The sequence below is a fragment of the Mauremys mutica genome, chromosome 4, assembly GCF_020497125.1.
Source record: "Mauremys mutica isolate MM-2020 ecotype Southern chromosome 4, ASM2049712v1, whole genome shotgun sequence".
Lineage (NCBI taxonomy): Eukaryota > Metazoa > Chordata > Testudines > Geoemydidae > Mauremys > Mauremys mutica.
Genome location: NC_059075.1, coordinates 57263848 through 57288370, shown reverse-complemented (window position 1 = coordinate 57288370; position 24523 = coordinate 57263848). Strand labels below are relative to the sequence as shown.

The 24523-nt window shown below is 41.8% G+C and overlaps 1 protein-coding gene across 1 annotated transcript in view; it reads right to left on the bottom strand.

The window, feature by feature from the left end:
* The window catches only part of RYR3 (ryanodine receptor 3), a 642559-nt gene extending 618275 nt beyond the window's left edge, over positions 1-24284 (bottom strand). The window contains 4 exon segments of the mRNA XM_045013234.1: positions 11910-12022; positions 12025-12203; positions 18319-18470; positions 24201-24284. Coding sequence (XP_044869169.1) covers positions 11910-12022; positions 12025-12055 — 144 coding nt within the window. The 5' untranslated portion in view covers positions 12056-12203; positions 18319-18470; positions 24201-24284.
* Between the last annotated feature and the right edge of the window lie 239 nt (positions 24285-24523).

Below are 24523 nucleotides of genomic sequence, written 5' to 3'. Positions count from 1 at the left end.
CCCCTGCTATTGGTATAGTATAATATCTAAGTGAATGTTTGTTTAATTAAGTTATTTTTAGGATGATTCCTTACAACTTTGCTAAACATTAGGCAACTTGTCTATGAAATAGGACATGTTTTAACTACCTACTTGAAGTTCTGTTACATGGCATTTATGTTTATTCTTTAATACAATGATTCCTAGGGTCCTTGGAAACCAATTATTCCACAATTAGGTGCTGTGCAAGATTTATTATTTCAGATCATCAATCCATCAACTCCAATATCAGATTCTCTGCCCATGAACCATATCAGATACCTCAGTAGAAGGTGGAACGTTGCAATTATATATTGCCTGTACACTGCTGTGTGGGTGAGTGGGAGGATGCTTCCTTTATTTTTGTTGTTTGTAGTACCATAGTGCCTGGGAGCCCGAGTCGTGAACCAGGGTCCCATTGTGCTAGATGCTGTACAAACACACAACAGAAAGACAGACTGGACCCAAAGAGTTTACAGTCTAAGTAAGACTGCCTCACTTGGTTTCTGCCCACTAATCTATCTTTCCTCAAGATGAATTATAACATTTCAAATACAGCTGAGAAAATAATTGATTTTTTTTGGTTCATGGGCCAAACTAAAAAATCCAATTAGTTTTGAAGTGAAACTGTTTTTTTTTTTTAATTCTTGCTGAAATGAAAGAAAATAATTGTTTGGTCCAAACATCTCAAATGTTCCCCCCCCCCCCAAAAAAACCAAAAATATTGCCCAGTTCTATTTCCAAGCCATTAACTAGCTTCAAACTGCTGCCCTCTTATTAAATCACATCAAACTGAAAGGTTTCCTCCTTTTTTCCCCCCAACCCCGCTGTGAAATTTCCTCAAAGAATTAAACCTGCCTGAAGCCCAAGATTACCGCTGTCTGGATTGACACAATTCAACCCTGGAGCAGTGGCAATTTTCGGTATGTAAGAATTTAACAGCTCTGAAGGCTGATATTTCAGGGTTCTCCAAGGCTAGAAACAGGGGGCTTTACATAGTTTGAGAGGGATGATACTCAGGTTTCCAATGCCTTGAAATGAATTTTAACTAGTAGCAGAAGAGCTGACTGGACGTCTCAATTCCACAGGATTGATGCTATTGCTCCAGCTTTGGAATAGTGTCTAAGAGAAACCCCTGCAGTTTGCCAGCCCCCCCAGGGGTCTCACTCTTCCTCCAGTGTAAATCATGTGGCTTCACTGCCTCCTTACACTGGATCTCTGAGCCTTCAGAAATCCTGATTCACACAGTGAGCTCTGTTCAGCAAGTCCAACTGAGACAGACTCCTGATGGAGATTTGTACACTCTTCAGGGATTAATGCATCTCACCAAGCATTTCCAGTGACACTCTCACAAAACTCTAGGGTTTATTCATTAATTGGAACACATCTTAGGATGTCCTTAGGATAGTATAGGGAACTGAAAGCTAAAGCATAGTGCATCCAGGTTAGCCCCAAGCCCAGTCAAGATGTAGCGAACCCTTTGGTTCAAGCGTTGTCTTGGTCTGACCTCCTTTGTCAGATTCCAGGGGAGATTCCCCAACTCCTTCCCCACCTCATGCCTCTCCAGTCCTTGGATCTTGAGCTGGGAGTTGTTGTTCAGCTTCTAAGGAGAAGCCCATATCCTTCTGGGTCATTGGTTGCTAGGTGTCAATTTCCTGGCAATTGAATTTGCCATTGTCTTCTCAGATGCTCCACTTATATGGAGACTAAGTCCCTGACACCTAGGCAACACCCACACCTATGTCTCTCACCCCGCCCTGAGAGCAACCAGTCCTTTCCCACCCCTCTAGGTAACAATGCACCATATAGGGGAAACTGAGGCACATACAGGATTCATACAAATATTACAAAAAATTCCTACCTTGTCACTTCAGATTCCATCAGAAGCATCACTGACATTGCACTAGGGTACATGCTGTGCAATATCAGCACTGGTGAAGTTAGTCATTTGTCATAACCATCCTCCTGCCCACAAAAGGATGTAGTCCTGTTGCAAGGACATTTTCCCATATCAATGAATCAGTATGAGTCATCAATTTCTTGGCTGCTGACCAGCACAGCTGATGCAGTTGGAAACTTCCTTTTGATGACCAGATTAGAAGATTTTATGAGTAGGATTTTGGGTGAGGAATATGTTAAGGGACCTGGAGAGGTAACTCAATGGGTGGGCAGAAATAGGAGCAGCTGCAGCAATACTATTTGGAGGGAGGGACGGTGGGGGGGAGGTTGAGTAGCTTGGTGCCAAAAAACAGATACAACTGGGTGTTGTTTGTGTGGTAGAAACCAAAGGGAAGGAAAAGAAGACAAGAAAGTGGCTGGGTTGGAGGTACAGTAGTGTATACTGATAAAGTCTAACTTTAAAGATACTCTATTTCTGGTGTTTTCTAACAGTTAATGGAAGGCAGAAGAGTTGGACTTTATATTCTGTTATTATATATATATATATATATATATATATAAATATATATAAAACTCGACAGAGGAAAAGAGTAATTTGTTCAATTGTTAAAAACTGTGGGAACAGGAAAAGCAAGGGGAAATTTAGAAGTGCAAAGTGGAGGAGAGATGGAAAAATACTACATGTAAAATTTTGTCCATATCAGTTCTTTGGGCAATTTTGTCTTACATTTTTTAGTTAATTTTTTCCCCTATGTTTCTTCTCGACTAAATTATCCACTTATGGTTGGTTAGTTTGATGCAAAACAATATAGTCAGGTGGCAAGAGACATAATGCCCATGTTAATTCAGAGAGAATATGGGGGAGCCAATTCTATCCCTTTCTCTAGCAGCATAAAAGGGCTATACAGGAGCTAAAGGAGCTGCAGGAGAATTCCACTTAATTTGGTCCTACACTCCTCCCCACCGTCAAAAAGCCTGGCAGAGGGGTTTTGTTGGGGTGGATGCTGAGAGTTGGAGGGAGCACTCTCGTAGCCCTATGTCTGTAACTTCTGGGTCAGCTTGCTGAAATCTTCAGTTATGAGACGGAGGGCTTGGCTACACTTACAAGTTGCAGCGCTGGGAGTTACAGCGCTGGTCATGCAGCTGTGGAAGGGCCAGCGCTGGAGTGTGGCCACACTGACAGCTACCAGCGCTGCAGTGTGGCCACACTTGCAGCACTTTCCAGCGCTGTATTGAGAGGTGCATTGTGGGCAGCTATCCCACAGAGCACCTCGTCCCGTTTTGGCGCCGTTTTGGCGCTGAGTATTGTGGGAAGGGGAAGGAAGTGTGCGGGTCATTCCGCTTCCTGTTTGCCAGCGCCCCGTGGTGCATCGCTTCACATCCCAGCATTCACTCTTTCCAGCAGCGTTTGGCGCCATTGTGAGTGTCTTTCTGTTACTCTCTGTGTGAATCGCGATTTCTGTGGCAAATGGAGCCCGATCTGCTGAGGACTCTGCTGATGAGTGTCACCAGCACAACACGTTTGGCAGTCCAGCTATTCCTTCAGCTCCAAAGTGACAGTGAGGATTCCGACGATGATATCAATATGGATTTGCCTGCCGCGTGTGACACTAAAGTGCTTGCGGCATTTACGGAAATGCTCAGCACCGTTGAACGCCGCTTTTGGGCTCGGGAAACAAGCACTGAGTGGTGGGATCACATCGTCATGGAAGTCTGGGATGATGAGCAGTGGCTGCAGAACTTTCGTATGAGAAAAGCCACTTTCATGGGACTGTGTGCTGAGCTCGCCCCCACTCTGCGGCGCAAGGACACAAGATTGAGAGCTGCCCTGACGGTGGAAAAGCGAGTGGCTATTGCAATCTGGAAGCTGGCAACTCCAGACAGCTACCGGTCGGTCGGGAACCAGTTTGGTGTGGGAAAGTCGACCGTGGGAATCGTTTTGATGCAAGTTTGCAAGGCAATTAATCGCATCCTGCTAAGAAAGACCGTGACTCTGGGGAGCGTGCAGGACATTGTGGATGGCTTTGCACACATGGGTTTCCCTAACTGTGGAGGGGCGATAGATGGGACGCATATTCCTATTCTGGCCCCCCCCCACCTGGCATCAGAGTACGTTAATCGGAAGGGGTATTTCTCTATGGTTCTCCAGGCGCTTGTGGATCACCGCGGGCGTTTCATTGACATTTACACAGGCTGGCCTGGAAAGGTGCATGATGCACGCATCTTTCGGAACAGTGGCCTGTTCAGGAAGATGCAGGCAGGGACTTTTTTCCCAGACAGGAAGATCACAGTAGGGGATGTCGAAATGCCCACTGTGATCCTTGGAGACCCCGCGTACCCGTTACTGCCTTGGCTCATGAAACCCTATACAGGGAAGCTTGACAGGAGCAAGGACCGGTTCAACTACAGGCTGAGCCGGTGCAGAATGACTGTGGAGTGTGCTTTTGGGCGTTTAAAAGCCCGCTGGCGTTGCTTGTATGGGAAGCTAGACTTGGGGGAAAGCAGCATCCCCGCGGTTATATGCGCTTGCTGTACCCTCCATAATATTTGTGAAGGGAAGGGTGAAACATTCAGTGAGGCATGGACCACCGAGGTTCAAGTCCTGGAGGCTGAATATGCACAGCCAGAGAGCAGGGCTAATAGAGAGGCCCAGCACAGGGCTACAAGGATTAGGGATGCCTTGAGGGAAGAATTTGAGGCTGAAAGCCAACAATAATGTTTGCTGCCTTGCATGGGAGTGAATTGCACTGCTTACACTGTTATTCTATTATCCATAATAATAATATGATTTGTAGTGCCTCTTTCTTTACTGGGCTAAGGTATCTTTCACTATCTGCTATAATAAAGACTGTTTTCAAAGCCAAGAATTGTTTTATTGAAAAGAAAAAAACTTCCTTGACAGACAGACAGACACACAACATTTCATGAACACAAGAGGGCAGGGGTGTGGGTTGGTGAACTGTACAGTCACAAGTTTGCATATGCCCTGTCTGGATTGCTGTTTAATGAATCCTGCACTTCAGGGTTCATATACTGCATGGTGATGGGGGTTGAATGCAGAGGGTAAGGGTGGTGGTAGGTATCAGGGCTGGTTGGGGAACATACAGGTGTTGGAGGCAGCTGGTGGTGGTAAGAACCTGGATGCTGGGGAAAGGTGGTTTGAGCTGACATTGGGGCACAAGGCACAAAGGACGGGGCGGGTGAGGGAGTAGCACGGTAGTGCTCTGCTTGCATGGCAACGAGTGACTCTATAGACTCCGCTTGGCGCTCCAGGATGCTTAGCAGCCGCTCCGTGGTTTTCCTCTTGGCCACTGCATTTCTCTTGCGTGTCCTGCTTTCTTTCTCTCGCCAATCCTTCAAGTCCTTACTCTCTCGAGCAGACTGATTAAGAACAGTTTTCAGCATGTCTTCTTTGCTCTTTCGGGGATTTTTTCTCAAATTTTGAAGCCTCTGTGATGTTGAACATCTGGGCAGTCCAGTAGTCAAGGTCACTGTAGAAACAGAAATGACAACATTTAACACGGGCAGCATTGTATCCACTATCTCCAGACATGAATTGTTACACTGAGGGAGTGAGTTCTTATTTAAGCATTCTTTTACCCACACGCATAACACTACAGAAGCCACGACATGGTGAGTGAGCAGTGCTTATATGGGGAGAAGTGGGGCTTGGGTGTAAGAGGGGAGCTGGTTGCTTCGGGTAATCTGGAGTGCTAGAGGGGTTGAGTGAAATGCAGATGCAGGGGTGATCTTATCTCCCTATCTCTTCACTAAAGAGTCTCCCAACATTTTTCACAGGACTTAATCCTGGAAGATGTTTCCCTACTGCGAGTCACTAGGGAACAGCGGGGGGCTCTTTTAGAGCAATGTGGATTCCGCCCGGGACCCTATGCGGCTTGCCTGTGTTCAGAAATGGTCCCCCCACCACTGGCAGAAGAGTGGCGCGGACGCGTCACCGTCACTGGGACAAGGGACACAGTGGCTCTGCCTATAAACCTGCGCAGGCATATTGCCCACGCTCTGGATGAAGCTTTTGCTGAGATAACTGAGGCAGATTACCGCGACGTGATAGACCACATCAACGGGCTATTCCACATCTAGAGGCTGGCATGCATGCATCCATAACCCCCCCTCCTCTCCAGAAACATTTCACCCAGAAAATAAAAGCCGCTTACCGGTAACACGCTCCTCTGCTTGTCCTTCTGCAACTGCTGGCTGCTGCGATTGGGTGCTTTCCTCCTGGCTTGAGAAGAGCTCCTGGCTGCATGCCTCCAGGGAATCTGCGGTTTCTTCCCCCATGCCAGGAGCTTCACTCGCGGTTTCCTCCCCCCCCACGCCTCCGCCTCCGCCGCCTCCTCCGCCTCCTCCTCCTGTCCCCCAGCCTGCTCAGAAGTGTCCATCGTTATCCTGGGATTGGCAGTGGGGTCACCCCCAAGTATCTCATCCATCTCCCTGTAAAAACGGCAGGTCGTGGGAGCAGCTCCGGATCGTCGATTCCCCTCTCGGGCTTTGTAATAGGCACTCCGCAGCTCTTTAATTTTCACCCTGCATTGTACTGCGTCCCGATCATGGCCCCGATCCAGCATGGCCCTTGATATCTGCTCAAAGATATCGTAATTCCTACGGCCGGAGCGCAGCTGTGCCTGAACAGATGCCTCACCCCAAACACTGATGAGGTCCTGCAATTCACCAGTGCTCCATGCTGGGGCTCGTTTGCCGCGTGGAGGCATGGTCACCTGTAACTGATTAAAACTGATTGCACTCCACACCTGGCTGCAGCAAACAGGAAGGAGATTTTTAAATTTCCCGGGGCATTTACAGGGCGGGTCACCTGAGCCAAGAGCAGTAGAGTGCAAACTGATGTGCAGAGTGGCTGAACAGGAATTCTGGGATACCTCCTTATTCCCTGGAGGACAGGTAAAGCGCTGGTGAGTGTCCACACCTGCTGGGCAGCGCTGGATCACCAGCGCTGCACTCCTTATACCCCTGCCGGGATGGGTTTTCAGCCAGCGCTGCAACCAGGGAGTTGCAGCGCTGGTTGTGCCCTGCAAGTGTGGACGGGGTGTTGTTGCAGCGCTGGAAAGCCTCCACCAGCGCTGCAACTTGTAAGTGTAGCCAAGCCCGGACAGTTGTCAAAGACCTCTCCCTAGTAGTAGAGCACTTCTGAAATTCCTGGTTACATCCCTGCTCAGATATATCAAACTGGTTAGCAAAGTATGAGCAGCCACTCTGTCATATGGTGAATCAAGCCTCTCAGACCAGTGTTAAATATCTGAAAATGGAGACCAGCATGCAGGAGTGAACATAATAATTAGTATGGAATATAAGATATTAAGTGGCTCTGTGGCAGATGGATTGTTTTAATGTTTCATACTTACACTGCAGTATCACCAGGGACGCAGATCTGATAAGACTACATCTGCTAGGCTTATCCAGAAAGAACTGTCTTTACACAACATTAATCAGGAGCAAAGTGTAATGCTACTCTTTAAAGCTATGGTTAGTTTTTCTAATAATAAACCCTGGCTAATACCAAGAGTTAGAGAAGATCTAAAGTATAGTACATTGATTCTAAATATTAATTTCTTACAACTAAATCGGATACTCATGCCCATCTCCCTTTCCACACCTGGACAATGGAAATCTAGCACTTGATATTCAAGAGTTTAGGTGGGTAAATGTGCAATGATCTTGACTGTGAGCTGTAATAATTAGTGAGATACATGAAAGATCACTATTAGTGCACAATTACTTCAATTATGTGCAACTGGCTATGCAAATGTGTACAACACGTACCTGTGTAAACTAAAAAAAAATCAGCCCCAAGTGTTCTGCCTAGGTCGCTGAGTTAAACCCTTAAAAAAAAAATTCTCCTCCCATACCTTCTTTTTACAAATAGAAGACTGCTGCACTCACAGTACATTAGATGAAGAAATTTAATTCTCCTACCCATACATTCTTATGTAATGGTTGTATTCTGGTGCATTTTTTCTGCACACTTCTGCAATTATATCAGTGAGAGAAGCCATAAGGGGAGTTGGAGGACAACAGCAACTTGAAGTCAGGAGCAGAATACACAATTAAAAAAATATTGTTAGGGTCATTGTTCTCTGTCCATAGCTAGAATTTATAATAAGTTTGAGGGAAAAATGTGCATATGCATATACACACACTGTAAGGATCCATGGAAAGCAAGTCAACGTCACTACACTTGGGAAAGAAGAATCACTAATTTGTGTTGTGATCCACCTGTGATTCATTTGGATGGGGAATGGAAATTATGTCTAGTGGGATGAGGTCCAGAAAAATGCCAATGTATTGTACATTAATGTACCATACACTCACTTATCAATCTTACCCCCCAACACGATCGACTCCGACCTGGAAAATTAGTGTGGCCTACACTCACTAAATGTGAGTATAACTACTTTCATTTTGTTTCCTTCATCGGTCCCCCGTTACAAAATTATTATGCGAGTATTTTGAATGGAGCAACATAAATGCTGTCTGATTCAACACATTACCTCATAGCTGGTTGGTTTGGAAACAAGAAGAGTGAGAAAGATGTTTAGAAAAAAAATAGAATGGATAAGAGTCACTGGCAATCTCAATCACAGCAGTAAAATCAGTGCTGAGGATAGACTTGACTGACAGTACCTCTCACTCACCAATCCACACTGGCCAACAGTGAGATCTTTCCAACCCTTTCAACACATAATAATGATAAATTATTCTGTTTCACATTATTTATACACAGTTTCACAGAAGCACATGGTGCTTTACACACACAAGTGGTTATAATCTGTTACCCCTTCCTGTGGCATGTTACAAACAAAAGGGTATGGGCAGTGGTGGCTTTATGTATTTTGCCGCCCCCAAGCATGGCAGTCAGGCAGCTTTCAGCAGCATGCCTGCGGGAGGTCTGCTGGTAACGCGGATTCAGCGGCATGCCTGTGGGAGGTCCGCCGGTCCCGCGCCTTTGGCGTACCTGCCGCTGAATTGCGGCAAAATCTGCGGGACTGGTGGACCTCCTGCAGGCGTGCCGCCAAAGGCCGCCTGACTGCCGCCCTCACGGCGACCGGCAGGCTGCCCCCCGCGGCTTGCCACTCCAGGCACACGCTTGGTGCACTGGTGCCTGGAGCCGCTCTTGGGTATGGGGGAAGGGCTTTGGAGAACAGTGGTAGATTGTGAGATACACTTGTTAGGTATCAGATGTTTGTTTTGCTTGCTCCCTTCACATACAGTAATTTTGTGTGTGTGTGTGAGACGTATCTCCAGAATAAAGGTTGGGGCAAATGTCATTAGCTGAGGACTAATTTAAAGAAGCAATTCCAAATATTATCAAAGGCAACACTAAATAAAGCTCAAAAGATGAAGGTTGTAGCAACTATGTAACTGTACAGACCAAGAGGATCTTCATCCTGAATGTATAGTCCATTTTCAAAATATTTAGATAATAGCGGGGGGTGGGGTTGGGGGGGAATGAAGAGTTATTGTTAAATTAGTAAATCTAATTATTTATTTCTGTTATTCACATCACAGTAGCACGTAAAGGCCCCAATCAGCTAGGCACTGAACACAAACACATAGAACAAAAAGACTGCAAGCTCTTTGGGGCAGGAATAATATATATGAAAAAAGTGGACAAATTTTAGAAATGAATACAGATATCACTTCACCCATTATTGAAATGCAGCCACTTCTACGTGGGAAGGTTGTGGTCTTAAAATGATAACACAGCTAAACTACAGAATAGATTGTCTGGAAGTGAAGAACATCATATCAAATGAAAACATGGGAGATTCTGCTTTACGAAAGCAAAATGGAATTTTGCTAGACCAACAGGGTTAAAACAGCTGCTCTTTAAATGCCATACGATATTTAAGGCTCACACATGATCTGATCTTCTGTTTTATATGTCATCCTAAAGGAGACACTTCTAGTGCAGTGGCCCCAGCTCCTACGCACTCAGAAAAAAAGACTGTAGGTCCAAAAAATGATAGCCCATTTTCTGATTGAGATGTATGTGTTCAGTAGAAGATTCTATTCTGAAGAAAGTCTGTGGAACATTCAATAGATGATTCCAATCCTGGATGAAAGAGTTTTTGTCTGGGAAAGATTCCAATAGGCCATCCAATTCCACAGAGAAAAAAAAAGTGCAATGAATAGTTTAATAAGAATTCCTATGCTGTGTACATGCATGAGTATAATGTTCAGGCAATAGAAGGTGTAAATAACATAAGTTTTTATAGACCTCATCACTAGTACCAGAGTACCTAATAAAATGATATCATTCCCTGTCAGTAGGCGAGAGTTGGAAAGGGTCTAATAGCAAGTCCCACTTTCTCAAATGGGAAGCAAATTATGTGGAGAGAAGACAGCAGCAGCTGCTGCATTTGTGCCCTGCAAGGAGAACCTGGGACTGCAAAAGGAGTGAGTAAGTACAGTCCTGGCAAATGAAGAGCAGCAGCTTTCTTCCCATATAATGTTTTCTAGCGCCAAGGAGAAGAAACACTCCTCTACAGCCTCTCCTCTACCCCCATGTGCTTAGCACTTCATTCTGTCTCAGCTGGAAAGGATCACAACAGAGTCCCCCTGAACAGTGAGAAAGGGTCACAGCAGCAGTCACTGCCATTTCACATGGCAGACAGCCCAACTCCACAGGGGCAAAGCTCTTTATGTTGTTATTGAGGAAGGGTGTTCTGTGAAGGAAACATCTTAGAAAGTGAAAAGATGAAGGACACTCAAAGATTTGTTGTCAGAAGAGAGCACCTTCTCCCCAAGGCTGAGGTATCCATCAGACACATCTTGGGAAAGAGGCATCCCTCCAAATGGCAGTGGAGTGTGAGGGCAGTTGTGTGGGGGGGGTGGGAGGGAGACTAATCTTCAGGGAGATTATCTGCCTATGAGAAGTTAATGAAAAAACAATGAAGTGCCAATGACACTTCATCAAACCTAACAGTTTACATAAGCAGCAGCAGCCACCACCACCCTCCCAGAAGTGATGTGTGGCAACCATCTATTTTGGGTGGTGAGCATGTCTAGTCTGGAATCTTAGCTTTTTAAAGTTGTATCACTGATGCTGGGGATTCTCTGTTCTTGAAACATTTTCAGCAATGAATGAGGAGTTATAAGGGTGTGGGAGGAGGGAACACACTTGAATCAACAGGATTTTTCTCCTGCCATTTATACTTTAACATATACTACGCTATTGGTATTGGGTGAAAAAAGGAGTTAAGAAAAAGGACTCTCCCCCACCACCATTAGCAAACTTAATGTGTGAACAGTGCTTGCTTAAAAGCCCGAATTGGTTGCAGTAGGTTTGTATAAAGCCTTAAGGAAGAATGGTGTGAGGGCTGTTTATAGAAAATTACATTGGGTGCAGGCTATTTCACTGATTAACACCTCCTAGCCAAAGAAATCCTTCTTCCTTTTAAAATAAACCTCCTTTAAACTGAGAAAATATCCCAGGACAGTTCTGGAGCTGCCACCCCCACATCTGTTGGTGTCTCCCCTCACAAAAGTGTATTGCTGCCTGTGTTTGTGTTAGAAGAGGGTTACCAGGGGGCATTCTTGCCTGGTTTATTCATCATTTCAGGGCTCTCCCATCTGCAAAGCTTCTGTTAATGTCAGTGAAATCTAACCTATACAGAAGTTTCAGAGGTCAGATATTTGGCATGCAGCATTTAGAAACCCAAGTACAAAGTTGATGGGGTCGCCTCAAACACAGACGGATTACAACGGAAATAGGTGTCCCTATACCAAACTGGTACCAGGCAAGCTATTGAGCCGATTTAAGGAAGAACCCTTTGAGGTTGCCCAATGCTATTACAGCTCATATTCTAGCATTGTATTTTTACTGACTAAATCAAGCCTCCCACTTTGCAAAGCCAGCATAGAAATAACATGTAATTTTTAATGCAATATAGCAGGAACAGACACAAGACACAGTAAAACGATCTACGGCATGACCCAGAAAAGCAGATACTTACAGTTCGCAGGAACTGTATTTCATCTTCCCCTCCTTCACCCCCTTCAGCCATGGTTCTTGAGGAGTCAGCTCTGCTAAGACTCTGATTGCCTCCACTGGCAGCTTGCTGTGCTCGTACAGCTCCTCTTCTCCTATCAGTATTAGCATATAGCTAATCCACAGCCATATAGGGAGCCCAGCTAACTCCACTGCACTGCAGACTGTCAGTCAACCCTCTCACTGCCAGAGCCAACTGCGCCGCTTCTCCAGTTCCACGGCAAGCAATTCCTTTTCTTTCTTTCTGGCTCTTTGCCCCCTAGAGAAAAGCCTATTGTTATGGTATTGCAGAAAACATTCTATGCATCAGTAGTTCTCCCCCCCGTCACTCCTTATCAATGTCTGTCCAGAGTAGCATTAATGGTGAAGTGTTAATAAAAGCAAAACTCACACTTCCATTTTCAGAGATTAGGGTCTACAGTTCTGCATGTGAACGTAACCAATTCAGCAACTCTGGACCTATTGATTATACATCAAAGGATGGGAATACAGATCACACAGGATGCGATGATTTTGACAATGGATTTTTCAGCCTGTTCACATTAACTTCTATTTAGTGCTTCTCCGCATAAGCAGCTGTGAATCTAATTGGCAAGACGATTTAATGGTCTAACGCCACTATGTGTAATTGTTAATGCTGTCTCTTTCAGTCGGAGTCATGCTATGGACTGCAAAGTTTTCATCTGAAGCACTGTGAAAGTGCACTTGAAACATGTTATTAGTGGCTCATATATATATTTCCGTTAAAAAATGATAAGGTACAATTATGTTAAAAATAAAACTTAAAATAACTTTAAATCCAAGTGAAATGCAAATGAAAAATCTTTAGCATTTATATGTTACTACATCCATAGCAAATGCTGAAATGAGTGGGATAAAACTGGAACACCACTTCTCGAAGTTTGGGGTGTTCAGGTGTACCAGGTCCAAACTGACCATAAGGCTTCTATGTCCTTAATTCAAGGAAATGTAGCAACCAGCCAGGGAAGAGGGTTCCTGGATAGCAATCTGTCTTTCCCCCACTTCAGGACTAGGTCCCTCAAGGGTTTGCACTCACTCTCTCTTTACAACGTCCAGGGTATCCAGGAAGAGCAGGGTTTTTGTGGAGAAACAGTTGGTCTCCTGCGCCTATTGAGCAGGCACTTGCCTGAGTAGAGGCAACTCAAAAGCCATGTGCTGACTTGGCCAGGCAAGTGCCTCCGCAAGAGGAGGTACTCAGGTACAGCTGGAGCCCTGATCAGCCCTCCTAGTTCCTATCCAATTCTGACAGTATGAAAATGGTGACTTGGATCCCTTGCAGTCAAATATCTTCTTAAAATATTCAGATGCCAAATACAGCTGATATTTCTGTTGCGCTGGAAATTAGTTATTCAGTTTCAACCACACTTGAAAGAGGGTTGAGACCCACTCCTCCCATTGTTCCATCTCAATGCACAATGGGGAGATGAAAAGAGAGACCTCTCCAGGACTCCCAAAAGGTTTCTTAAGGAATCAAAATATCCATGGGAAAATTCAATGAAAGGAGTGGGCCTACCGTTCATACCCAAATACATTAAAGCAGGCAGTGGGAGCCTTGTGTATTGTGTTCTCTCATCTGTCTTTTTACACTGACAGTGGGGTTTGGCATACAGTAATGTGTACTTTTGCTATGCTAGGGCAAGTTTTCTGTGGGGTCTTATAGTAAAACATACATGCTACTGCATATGAAAAGAAACTAGAACCGAGTAATTTGCAAAATTTATATGATGCACGCTCTTAAACTGTACTAATACATCTTGTTCAGTCGTCACCTGAAAGTAGTGAAGGTTGATAAATCTGTTAAAATAAAAATGGATTGCAGCTACAGAAGTAATATCTGGATTCGGAATATCCCACACATTTTAAAAGCATTGGGAATCTTGAGTTAAATCTGGCCCATTTGAAAACTATGGGCATTTTCAAAAAACAGAATATCAAAAACATTGTATGCATACAGGGATGTTCAGTACCAAAGTTTGGTTCCAGATAATTACATTGAGAGATTCCACTAGGCACATGAAAGTAACTGACATCACCAGCATGCATATATCTCTGTTTTGTAAAAAAGAGTGGGTACAATTCTAGCCCCACTGAAGTAAATGGGAGTTTTGACACTGACTTCAATGGGCCAGAATTTCACTCTCTACTTCTAAAACCAACAGATACATTCACTTTAAATATCCTCTTACTTTGATCTGAAAACTCATAGCATTAAACCAGCACACAAAGAACTAACATTCTGCCTAATATCAATTCCCATCAGCAGTTTTGTTTGTTCCTTTTTTGTTAAGGCTCTCCATTTTTCTTTGCCTGGTTTTCAGTTTTACAAAGTACTCAACACATTATTTTGAGAAACAATTTACTGCCTCAATTAACAAAATATTTTGGTTAGATCCATGTTTTTAAAACTGACAAATTAACTGCAATACCACTGTACAGTACTTGTATTCTTTAGTTTTGTTCTGCTTAGTATTATGTCTACATGTTTAATGAGAAATATATTCAGTTGCTATGGTGTAATGAAATTTATAGTCTCCTTAAGAAGCCAAAGCTGTCAATTTTTTTCAGGTTTTCCTAGTTTATGGAGTTGCACTTAATCAGCTAAGTCTCACACAAAACACAATCCCTTTGATTTTTGATTTTGCATTCTAATTTTTCTTGCAGTTCAGATTTACAGATTTATTGAAGCTGTAATTGAAAACAATTTACTTCCAGTTCAGTGAAGTTTTAATAATTCAGTCTCAAATGGCCAGGTGTGCATTTAAGGGAAAGTAGTAAGTATAGGAAGTATAACTACTTTCATTAGGAATGCAAACACTTTGACCATATTGGGCCATATTTATAGTCAGTTGACACAAACTGGGTGAACATAATATACACAATGGTCCTGATTCTGAACAATTGACCTTAGGGGGTTTCTTCACTGGAGTCATTCCCCTTAGTGCATCTTCCAGCTGAATCCTTTCTTAGCTGAGACTATGATATCTTAAACAATTGAAAATAAAAATTTTCAGTTCCACAAAAAAAATATAAAGCAGCAAAAACAAATCTTCCAAATAAATCCTTCTTTCTGTCATCACCATGGACAGACATGCTGCTATCATGTAGCTCTGCTTATGCTCCAACATCTAGCTCTAGCCTTTTACTAAGAGATTCATGATGACTCTTCACATGAGTTCTTGCTTCTAGCTTGGCTTTTGGCAGGCTTTCTGCTGCTACTGCCAACCAATAAGTCAGAATTTTTATAGTGGCATCATCCTGGCAATGAGAAACAGTAGTGTGGAGAGTTTGACAACAGGAACTAAATGTCCATGCTGTGGCCACTGGGAAATATCTGGAACCGAACAATTTTTAGTTGTTTGTGTTAGCTTTTTACAAGGCTGGTTTAGACTAATCAACGAGATCAGAAGATTTGTAAAATATATTCACAAAGCTCATTGGTATGAGTGTGTGCACATGCATGCATATGTTGGCACTTTCAGAAGTGTGTCAGCTTTGGGTGGGTGGTGCCACACTGTTTGTCTCTATAATAATCGAAGCTCAAAAACTGAGTCACAACACACTTTGGATAATAGCTGGTTCCATTAGGCTCTTCCCAGGAAAGCTCTTGCGTACTATATAGGATTTTACTTGTGACCTTCTTTCTAAAACAGTGAGTAAGAGACTGGAAATACTTAACTGATTTTCTCATCCAAATTAAAAGCCTGTCTGCAATGCCTCGGGGTGCATGTTTTCCATTTAATTGTGTTCTTACAGTTGTAAGAGTGAAACACACACCAGTTCAGAAGGCCACAAAAAACCCACACCAAACACTTAAAGATCTCCCTAAAGCCTTTAAGGTGAGTTCTAAGTAGGGTTTAAATGATTTGCAGGCAGTCTGCACTGGGATGAATTTCATCAATAAGATTTCACTCTGCTGGTCACCAAGAGTCAATTGTTTCAATTTTTAAGTGAAAATACATTTATGGGAATCATAGGATGTTGATAAACTTAAGAGCCACAGTAATGATTAAGAGACTATCACTATGAGGCATGTTTGCCAGACTCAAGGAGTTCAATCGGTTTAGTTTAAGAAAGGGAAGGTTAAGGAGTGGCTTGATTACAGTGTGTACATATTTACATGGGCAACAAAAATTTGACAAGGAGTTCTTCAATCTGGCAGACCAAGGTTTAACGAGATCCAGTGACTGGAAGCTGAAGCCAGACAAATTCAACTTGAAATAAGGCGCACATTTTTAACAATGAGGGTAACTGGACACTGGTACAATTTACCTAGAGTTGTGGTGGATTCCCCATCACTGACCATTTTTAAATCAAGATGGGATGTTTTTTCTAAAAGATCTGCTCTATATTGGGAAAATCCAGTGCTTAATTTGTGCCAGGCCTGAGCCCCAGCACTTCTATGCTTGTTGCATCTGTTACGAAAGTAAAAAATTGCTTGAGCCCCGGCACCTCTTTCATAATAAATTAAGCACTGGAGACTTCCTATGTCCTGTATTATGTAGGAGATCAGATGATCACAATGGTCCTTTCTGATTTTCAAATCTATAAACCAGAATTGCTCTGCAGTAGTTAATCTTTCTTTGGGATATAGTCCGCTGTATCCTGCTCCCATCTCCAACCTGTACAGTAGAATTATGAGAACCATCTACCATTTTTCTTCCCATTTCTAGCAAATGATTCATGTTCAACTCCTACTGAGAGTTATGATCTCCCATAGATGGCAGAAAAAATGCCTTGGACATCAGTAAGTGAAAAGCTTTGCAATAATAATATCTGTTGCAATAGTAGGAGCATTAATCCATTTTATTTATAATTTCAGCAGTCTATGTTCTTCTAAGTTTATACTTCTTACTTTTTTGGGGGGAATAATAGACTGCTGTGTAATTAGAATTATTACAACTTATTCCAGGATAATTATGGGTTTAAATGGACAAGACGAAGGACACATTTGCCAACAGGTTCTTAGTTTTCTAGTAATTTAAACAGAGGTATGATTTATCTATAGGCATTTCTAAATCTTAGCTAAAATTTTATGTCTGTTCTCTCCTGTGCTGTCAAAGATTCTATCCTTTTTATGGCTTCAAAACTATCCTGATTTTTCCATCAGGGCTGGTTTTGTTTTGTTTTGAATACTCAAGACATCTTGTTTGATACAATTATTTTTAACATATTACGGAACTCACTACATACTCATCGTCAGTACTACTTTAAGCCCAATCTAACAAGTTGCTAAGTACTCTCAAATGCTACTGCAGTCAATGGGAGGCAAGGCAATAACTCACAGGAGATGCTCAGACCCTAAAAAGGTCCTGGCCACTTTTGCAAGAGACGGCTGCAGGATTGGAGAGTTCCATAGGCACTGCATAGATCTTCAATGATATTTTCAAAGTGAGGCAGTTTTAAGGTGGAGAAGGTTTGAAAACAGAGATCACTTTGAGCTTTAGAAGATATGAAAAAATTGTATTGAGCCTAAAATGGGTATTTCATTCAGAATCAACTCCGAAGGGCAAACTAGAGTAGCTTTCTCATTCAAACTTTCAGCTATTTTACGTTTGCGGTTCTGTTTTGAAGTTAGCTTTATTTTCACCCAGTTGGAAATGTAATTATTGGAACTAAAGCTAAAAGTACTTCTAATATCAAAATGAAGTTCTTCAATATGTTTGCATCATCATATGACATGGTATTTAAAATAAAATGAGGTTTTATTCATGAGAATTTATTTTGCTAAATTAGAAATTGCTACAGTTCCATTTTCTTTGCCTGAAGTCCCAATGCTGAAGTCTGTAAGACCCACAGTTCAGTATTCAAGAACAGACTCAGGTTTTTCAGGCTCTCTGCCAGGAAAATATACTTCTTAACTCCCATATATTCACAGCGTGACACATGCTTTTGAAGTCTGTCATACAGTCACATAGCAGCCTAATATTATCTCATGGGAGAAATTGTCTCCATGAGATATTATTAGAGATGAGTTAGAGGTAAGTTTTACAAATTATGGATGCCTTTTTTGTTTGTTTGTTTTTTTAAAACCTTAGAAAACTCTATGTATCAGAGTTTTCAAACTCAGACCTCTTCCAGTTCCTTTTTGGTGATGGTGTTTTCCTGCACGCTGCAATCCAGATTCTTTACAAAAACCACTTGCTTTCCTATGACTTCCTGATTACAGAGGCTGCAAGTACAAGATGCTATTGTGCAAAATGGAGCTGATCTGCTTTGTCTCTTGAAACAAAACTATCAAATGCTATTTTTCTGTAGTATCTCCCTTCTGGCAAAACATAAAACGTTATTTATGCTGACCTGCATGGAGAGCTGATTGCCCTGTTAGTTAAAAGAAAAATGCTGCTGTCACTTACCAACACTAAGAAGGATCAGGAAAAGATCTCTGTTGAGCATGCAGGCTGCCTAAACAGCTAAGCTCTCCAGGTTCTGTTGATCAAGTGAAATGCAGTTGCTCCAGCTCTGTGCATTTCTATTACTATGGTGGATGGAAACATAGTAAAGAACACTGCAAATGAAGAAAAACACTGAAGATTGTACAATGAAAATAATAAGTAATTATTTGCTATGCTTCCCTTCTTTTTTCCCCTATTTTGACTGATCTCCAAACTTTATGTTAGCTTGCCATCTGGTGGTATAAGAGAGAGAAAACCTTTGGTTGAGTATCAAGCTAGTAAGTACGACAAAAAATATTTTATGTAGGACAGCAGTAATCTGTTTTCCAACTATATTTCAGAATAAAATAGCATAAAATACACTTAAAACTATAGTCCATGGTGCTGTGAACTTGTACATTGCATTTTTGCTTGAGAACAAGCCTGGACTGCTCACTAGTTCTTTGCTAAACCCAAACCATTTAAATCAGAGTATGAATCATTCATATTTTAGTATATTTATTAACAGGTATGATGCTGAAACTTTCCAAGTGGTACTAGAAAAATTGTGTATAGCAAAATTTGTGAAGGTGTCCATTAATTATTTTCTGGTTGCCCAATCTGGGAAACAAAGAGTCAGATTTCCAGAAGTGTTGAGCAGAAGGAAACAATCCCATAGTTAGGACCCTCCTTCCAGATGATGATGTGATATCCTCTCGTTATTAGGAAGAGACAGGTAATAGTTATGGGCGATTTGATCATTAGAAACATAGATAGCTGGATTTGCAATGACCGCTAGAACTGCATGGTTACTTGCCTGCTTGGTGCGAAGGTTGCGGATCTCTCAACACATCTAGATAGACTTATGTGTAGTGCTAGGGAGGAGCCGGAGCTGGGTGGTTGTGGTACATGTAGGTACCAATGACATAGGAAAGGATAGGAGAGAAGTCCTGAAGGCCTAATTTAGGCTGCTAAGTAAGAGATTGAAGTCAAGGACCTCCATGGTAGCAGTCTCCATGGAAGCATGAAATGCTTCCAGTTCCACACACAGGGACAATTAGACAGGCAGAACTGCAGGGTCTCAATGCGTGGATGAGATGATGGTGTAGGGAGGAGGGGTTAAGATTTATAAGGAACTGGGGAAACTTTTGGGAAAGGGGGAGCCTATACAGGAAGGACGGGTTCCACCTAAACCAAAATGGAACCAGATTGCTGGCACTTAAAATTAAAAATGTCATTAAACAGTTTTAAACTAAGGACTGGAGGAAAGCCAACAGGTGCAGAAGAGCATATAGTTCACACAGAGACATCCCTTAGGGGAGGATCTATTAATGGAGATTCTCTATGTCCTAGTAAGGAGGAGAGGATGGAAGATGATAAAATACAGGTAGGATCTGATGAGAAAGAGTCAAATGAAAAAACGTCCCATTCAATTACATCATGTAATGGCAGACAGGTAAAAAGTGACAAGTTTTTAAAGTGCTTATATACCAATGCTAGAAGTCTAAATAATAAGATGGGTGAACTAGATTGTCTTGTATTAAATGCGGATAATGATATAATATGCATCACAGAAACTTGGTGGAATGAGGATAATCAATGGGAGACAGTAATACAAGGGTACAAAATATATCAGAAGACAGAATGGGGCATGCTGGTGGGGGGGGTGGCACTAAATGAGAAAAAGTGTAGAATCAAATGAAGTACAAATATTAAATGAACCAAACTGTACAACAGATTTCTATGGATGGTAATTCTATGCTCTAATAAGAATATAGTAGTAGGGATATATTACCGACCATCTGACCAGGATGGTGATAGTGACTGTGAAATTCTCAGGGAGATTACAGATGCTATTAAAATAAAAAACTCAATAATAATAATGGGGGATTTCAGCTATCCCCATATTGACTAGATACATGTCACCTCAGGATGAGATACAGAGATAAAGTTTCTTGACACCTTAAATGACTGCTTCTTGGAGCAGCTAGTCCTGGAACCTACAAGAGGAGAGGCATTTCTTGATTTAGTCCTAAGTGGAGCAGAGGATCTGGTCCAACAGGTGAATATAGCTGGACCCCTTGGTAATAGTGACCATAATATAATTAAATTTAACATCCCTATGGCAAGGAAAACACCACAGTGGCCCAACACTGTAGCATTTAATTTCGGAAAGGGGAACTACACAAAAAATGAAAAAGTTAGTTAAACAGAAATTTAAAAGGTACAGTGCCAAAAGTGAAATCCCTGCAAGCTGCATGGAAACTTTTAAAAGACACCATAATAGAGGCTCAACTTAAATGTATACCCCAAATTAAAAAAACGTAGTAAAAGAACCAAAAAAAAATGCCACCGTGGCTAAACAAAGTAAAAGAAGGAGTGAGAGGCAAAAAGGCATCCTTTAAAAAGTGGAAGTTAAATCCTAGTGAGGAAAATAGAAAGGAGCATAAACTCTGGCATATGAAGTGTAAAAATATAATTGGGAAGGCCAAAAAAGAATTTGAAGAATAGCTTGCCAGAGACTCAAAAAAGTAATAGCAAATTTTTGTAAGTACATCAGAAGCAGGAAGCCTGCTAAACCACCATTGGGGCCACTGGATGATCAAGATGCTAAAGGAGCACTCAAGGACAATAAGGCCATTGTGGAGAAACTAAATGAATTCTTTGCATTGGTCTTCCTGGCTGAGGATGTGAGGGAGATTCCCAAACGTGAGTCATTCTTTTTAGGTGACAAATCTGAGGAACTGTCCCAGATTGAGGTGTCATTAGAGGAGGTTTTGGAACAAATTGATAAACTAAACTGTAATAAGTCATCAGGACCAGATGGTATTCACCCAAGAGTTCTGAAAAAACTCAAATGTGAAATTGCAGAACTACTAACTGTAGTCTGTAACCTATCATTTTAAATCAGCTTCTGTACCAGATGACTGGAGGATAGCTAATGTGATGCCAATTTTTAAAAAGGGCTCCAGAGGTGATCCTTGCAATTACAGGCCAGTAATCCTGAGTTCAGTACCGGGCAAACTGGTTGAAACTATAGTCAAGAACAAAATTGTCAGACACATATAGGAACATAACTTGTTGGAGAAGAGTTAACATGGTTTTTGTAAAGGGAAATCATGCCTCACCAATCTGCTAGAATTCTTTGAGGGAGTCAACAAGCATGTGGACAAGGGGGATCCAGTGGATATAGTGTACTTAGATTTTCAGAATGCCTTTGACAAGGTCCCTCAGCAAAGGCTCTTAAGCAAATTAAGCTGTCATGGGATAAGAGGGCAGGTCCTCTCATCGATTGGTAACTGGTTAAAAGATAGGAAACAAAGGGTATGAATAAATGGTCAGTTTTCAGAATGGAGAGATGTAAACAGTGGTGTCCCCCAGGGGTCTGTACTGGGACCAGTCCTATTCAACATATTCATAAATGATCTGGAGAGAGGGGTAAACAGTGAGGTGGCAAGATTTGCAGATGATACAAAACTATTCAAAATAGTTAAATCCCAGGCAGATTGTGAAGAGCTACAAAAGGATCTCTCAAAACTGTGTGACTAGGCAACAAAATGGCAGATGAAATTCAATGTTGATAAATGCAAAGTAATGCACATTGGAAAACAGAATCCCAACTATACATATAAAATGACGGGGTCTAAATTAGTGGTTACCACTCAAAAAAGATCTTGGAGTCATTGTGGATAGTTCTCTGAAAACCTCCACTCAATGTGCACCGGCAGTCAAAAAAGCGAACAGAATGTTGGGAATCATTAGGAAAGGGATAGATAAGACAGAAACTATCATATTGCCTCTCCACCTCTACCCCGATATAACACTGTCCTCGGGAGCCAAAAAATCTTACCGTGTTATAGGTGAAACCACATTATATTGAACTTGCTATGATACGCCAGAGCGTGCAGCCCCCCTCCCACCCTGGGGAGCACTGCTTTACCACGTTATATCCAATTTGTGTTATATCGGGTCACGTTACATCGGGGTAGAGGTATATATAAATCCCTGGTACACCCACATCTGCGTGCAGATGTGGTCGCTCCACAGATATCCACGTAAGTAAAGTGGATATCTGCGTCCATGGATGTAAATTTTGTATCTGCGCAGGGCTCTATGGAGCAGTCGCTTCAGAATAACGCTGGAGCTTACAGGGGTGGGGTTAGACACAGTGCAACATGATAGGAGTCAGAACTTTGAGATACTATGGATAAGAGAGAATAAACATTTAATTAATTCTGCTGAGCACCTGTGGGAACGCTGAATTTCCATGATTTATAACTGAACCAAATACTGATGGATATTCATAGGGACAGCAACTATTCCTCTACAAAATTTCAAGTTCCAAATCCAAGCACCTAAAGCACTAGAGCTATTCAAAGTAATTCTTTTATGTTAGTAAAACTAACATTGACAAAACCGCCTGTTTTTTCACTAGCTTTATTGTTAAGTGTCTGAACTATTTTGACCAAGCTTTCCAAAAATCTCAACCTCTGGTAGATATGAAATATGAAATTTCAGCCGTAGGTAAGAGTTTTATAAAGTTATAAGCAACTGAAAAGATCGACTTAAAATGTAAAGTGATAAGTAACCTTAACAGGCATTCAGTGGGTTGAAATGAGCTCATTAAAACCAGTTAAATCATCATTTTAGAGTGGTACCTACAGCTGCACATTATGAACTACCCAGAGTTTAGGCAAAATATTATGCCGCAAACCAGCCAATAGGGAATTGCACTAATTCACTTTTGTGGTAATAAAAGCATAGCTAATCACTTTAAGGTCTGACTGAGACAGAAACAAAATCCAAAGTAGGTTGATTTTCAGTAAAATTCAGTAGGCTGTTGTTAAGCACACAGAGTACTGAAATGAATTAAATGTACAATTATCAAAATATAGCGTGACAGTATTATAAGAGTTAACATGTAATTACAGTTATTTCTGTTGGAATTGCCATATAGCTAAAGACAAAATGCCAAGCCCAAATTAACTGGAGCCATGAGAATAATTCACAATGAATAATTTATCTGACAAACTTAGCTTCTTTCTGCTTGCTAAATATCTACAATTTGATCAATCTACTCAAATTCATTTATTCAACTTTTTTCTACCTTACAGATTGACTGTGTTTATGATGTTTATTTCATACTTTATATTCAAGCCAGGATGCTTAATTGTGATTTGTCATTAATATAAAGGCAACACAAGGAGGGTGCAAACATGGCAAGCAAATTCATTACAAATGTGAACAAATATTCACAGAATAATTCAGCATTCACCTATCTTTATAAACAATCTCATGGGGTCATAACTTAGGCCCTGCCTTCACAGAGGACTTGCATTGTGATTGACCATTAAAAGCCCAAGGCACCTTTATTCACTATTTGTTTATCCCACTAACAGAGCAGTAGTTCATCCCAAACATCCCACTATCAGAAAAGCAGTTCAGCTGCACTCAGAAGTACTGGCAGAGGGGCGGAGGAAGTTGTGTGTTGATACCAGACACAGAATTTTCTTTTCCTCTGTAGGTTTAATTATTCCTAGCAAAGTAATGTTAGTACCAGGAGAGCTCAGAAGGGAGGAATATGCTGATGTGAATTGAGGGACTAGAGATTGACAAGAACGTGAAGGGCAGGGATTCAGAGACCAATCAATGTGAGCTGTTATATTAATTTAGATGGAATATATAGGCCACAGGTGTTAACATAACCCAGTCACTGTCCAACATTAAAAAGCGTTAAGTTTCAGAGCTTAGTACCATGGCAAACACAATTAAAAATCATTTTAATATTTTATTAAAGATAAGAAAAACAGTTAATGCATTTGAAATGTGAAGCATGAAATAAGGTTTTCATTTTATCAACTTACCTTGTTTCTTTTATCTTTAACTGGAGAGAATTCTTAGAAGGAAAAAATAAAAGTCCAATCCCATTTCATCCTAGATGGTGTTTGGGATTCAGCTGGAGCGGGTAGAGGCAGCAATGGCATCTGGGTCCCTCTCTCTGGCCCTATCTGGTCAGGGCATCTCTCAGGATCAGGATGATGAAGGCCCAGGCTCCCAGGAGATGGTGGGGATGGTAGCTGTGAGGATGAAGCAGGGCCGGCTCCAGCTTTTCTGCTGCTGCAAGCAGCAAAAAAAAAAAAAAAAAGCCGATCGGTGGCACTTTGGCAGCAGCTCAATCGCGCCGCTT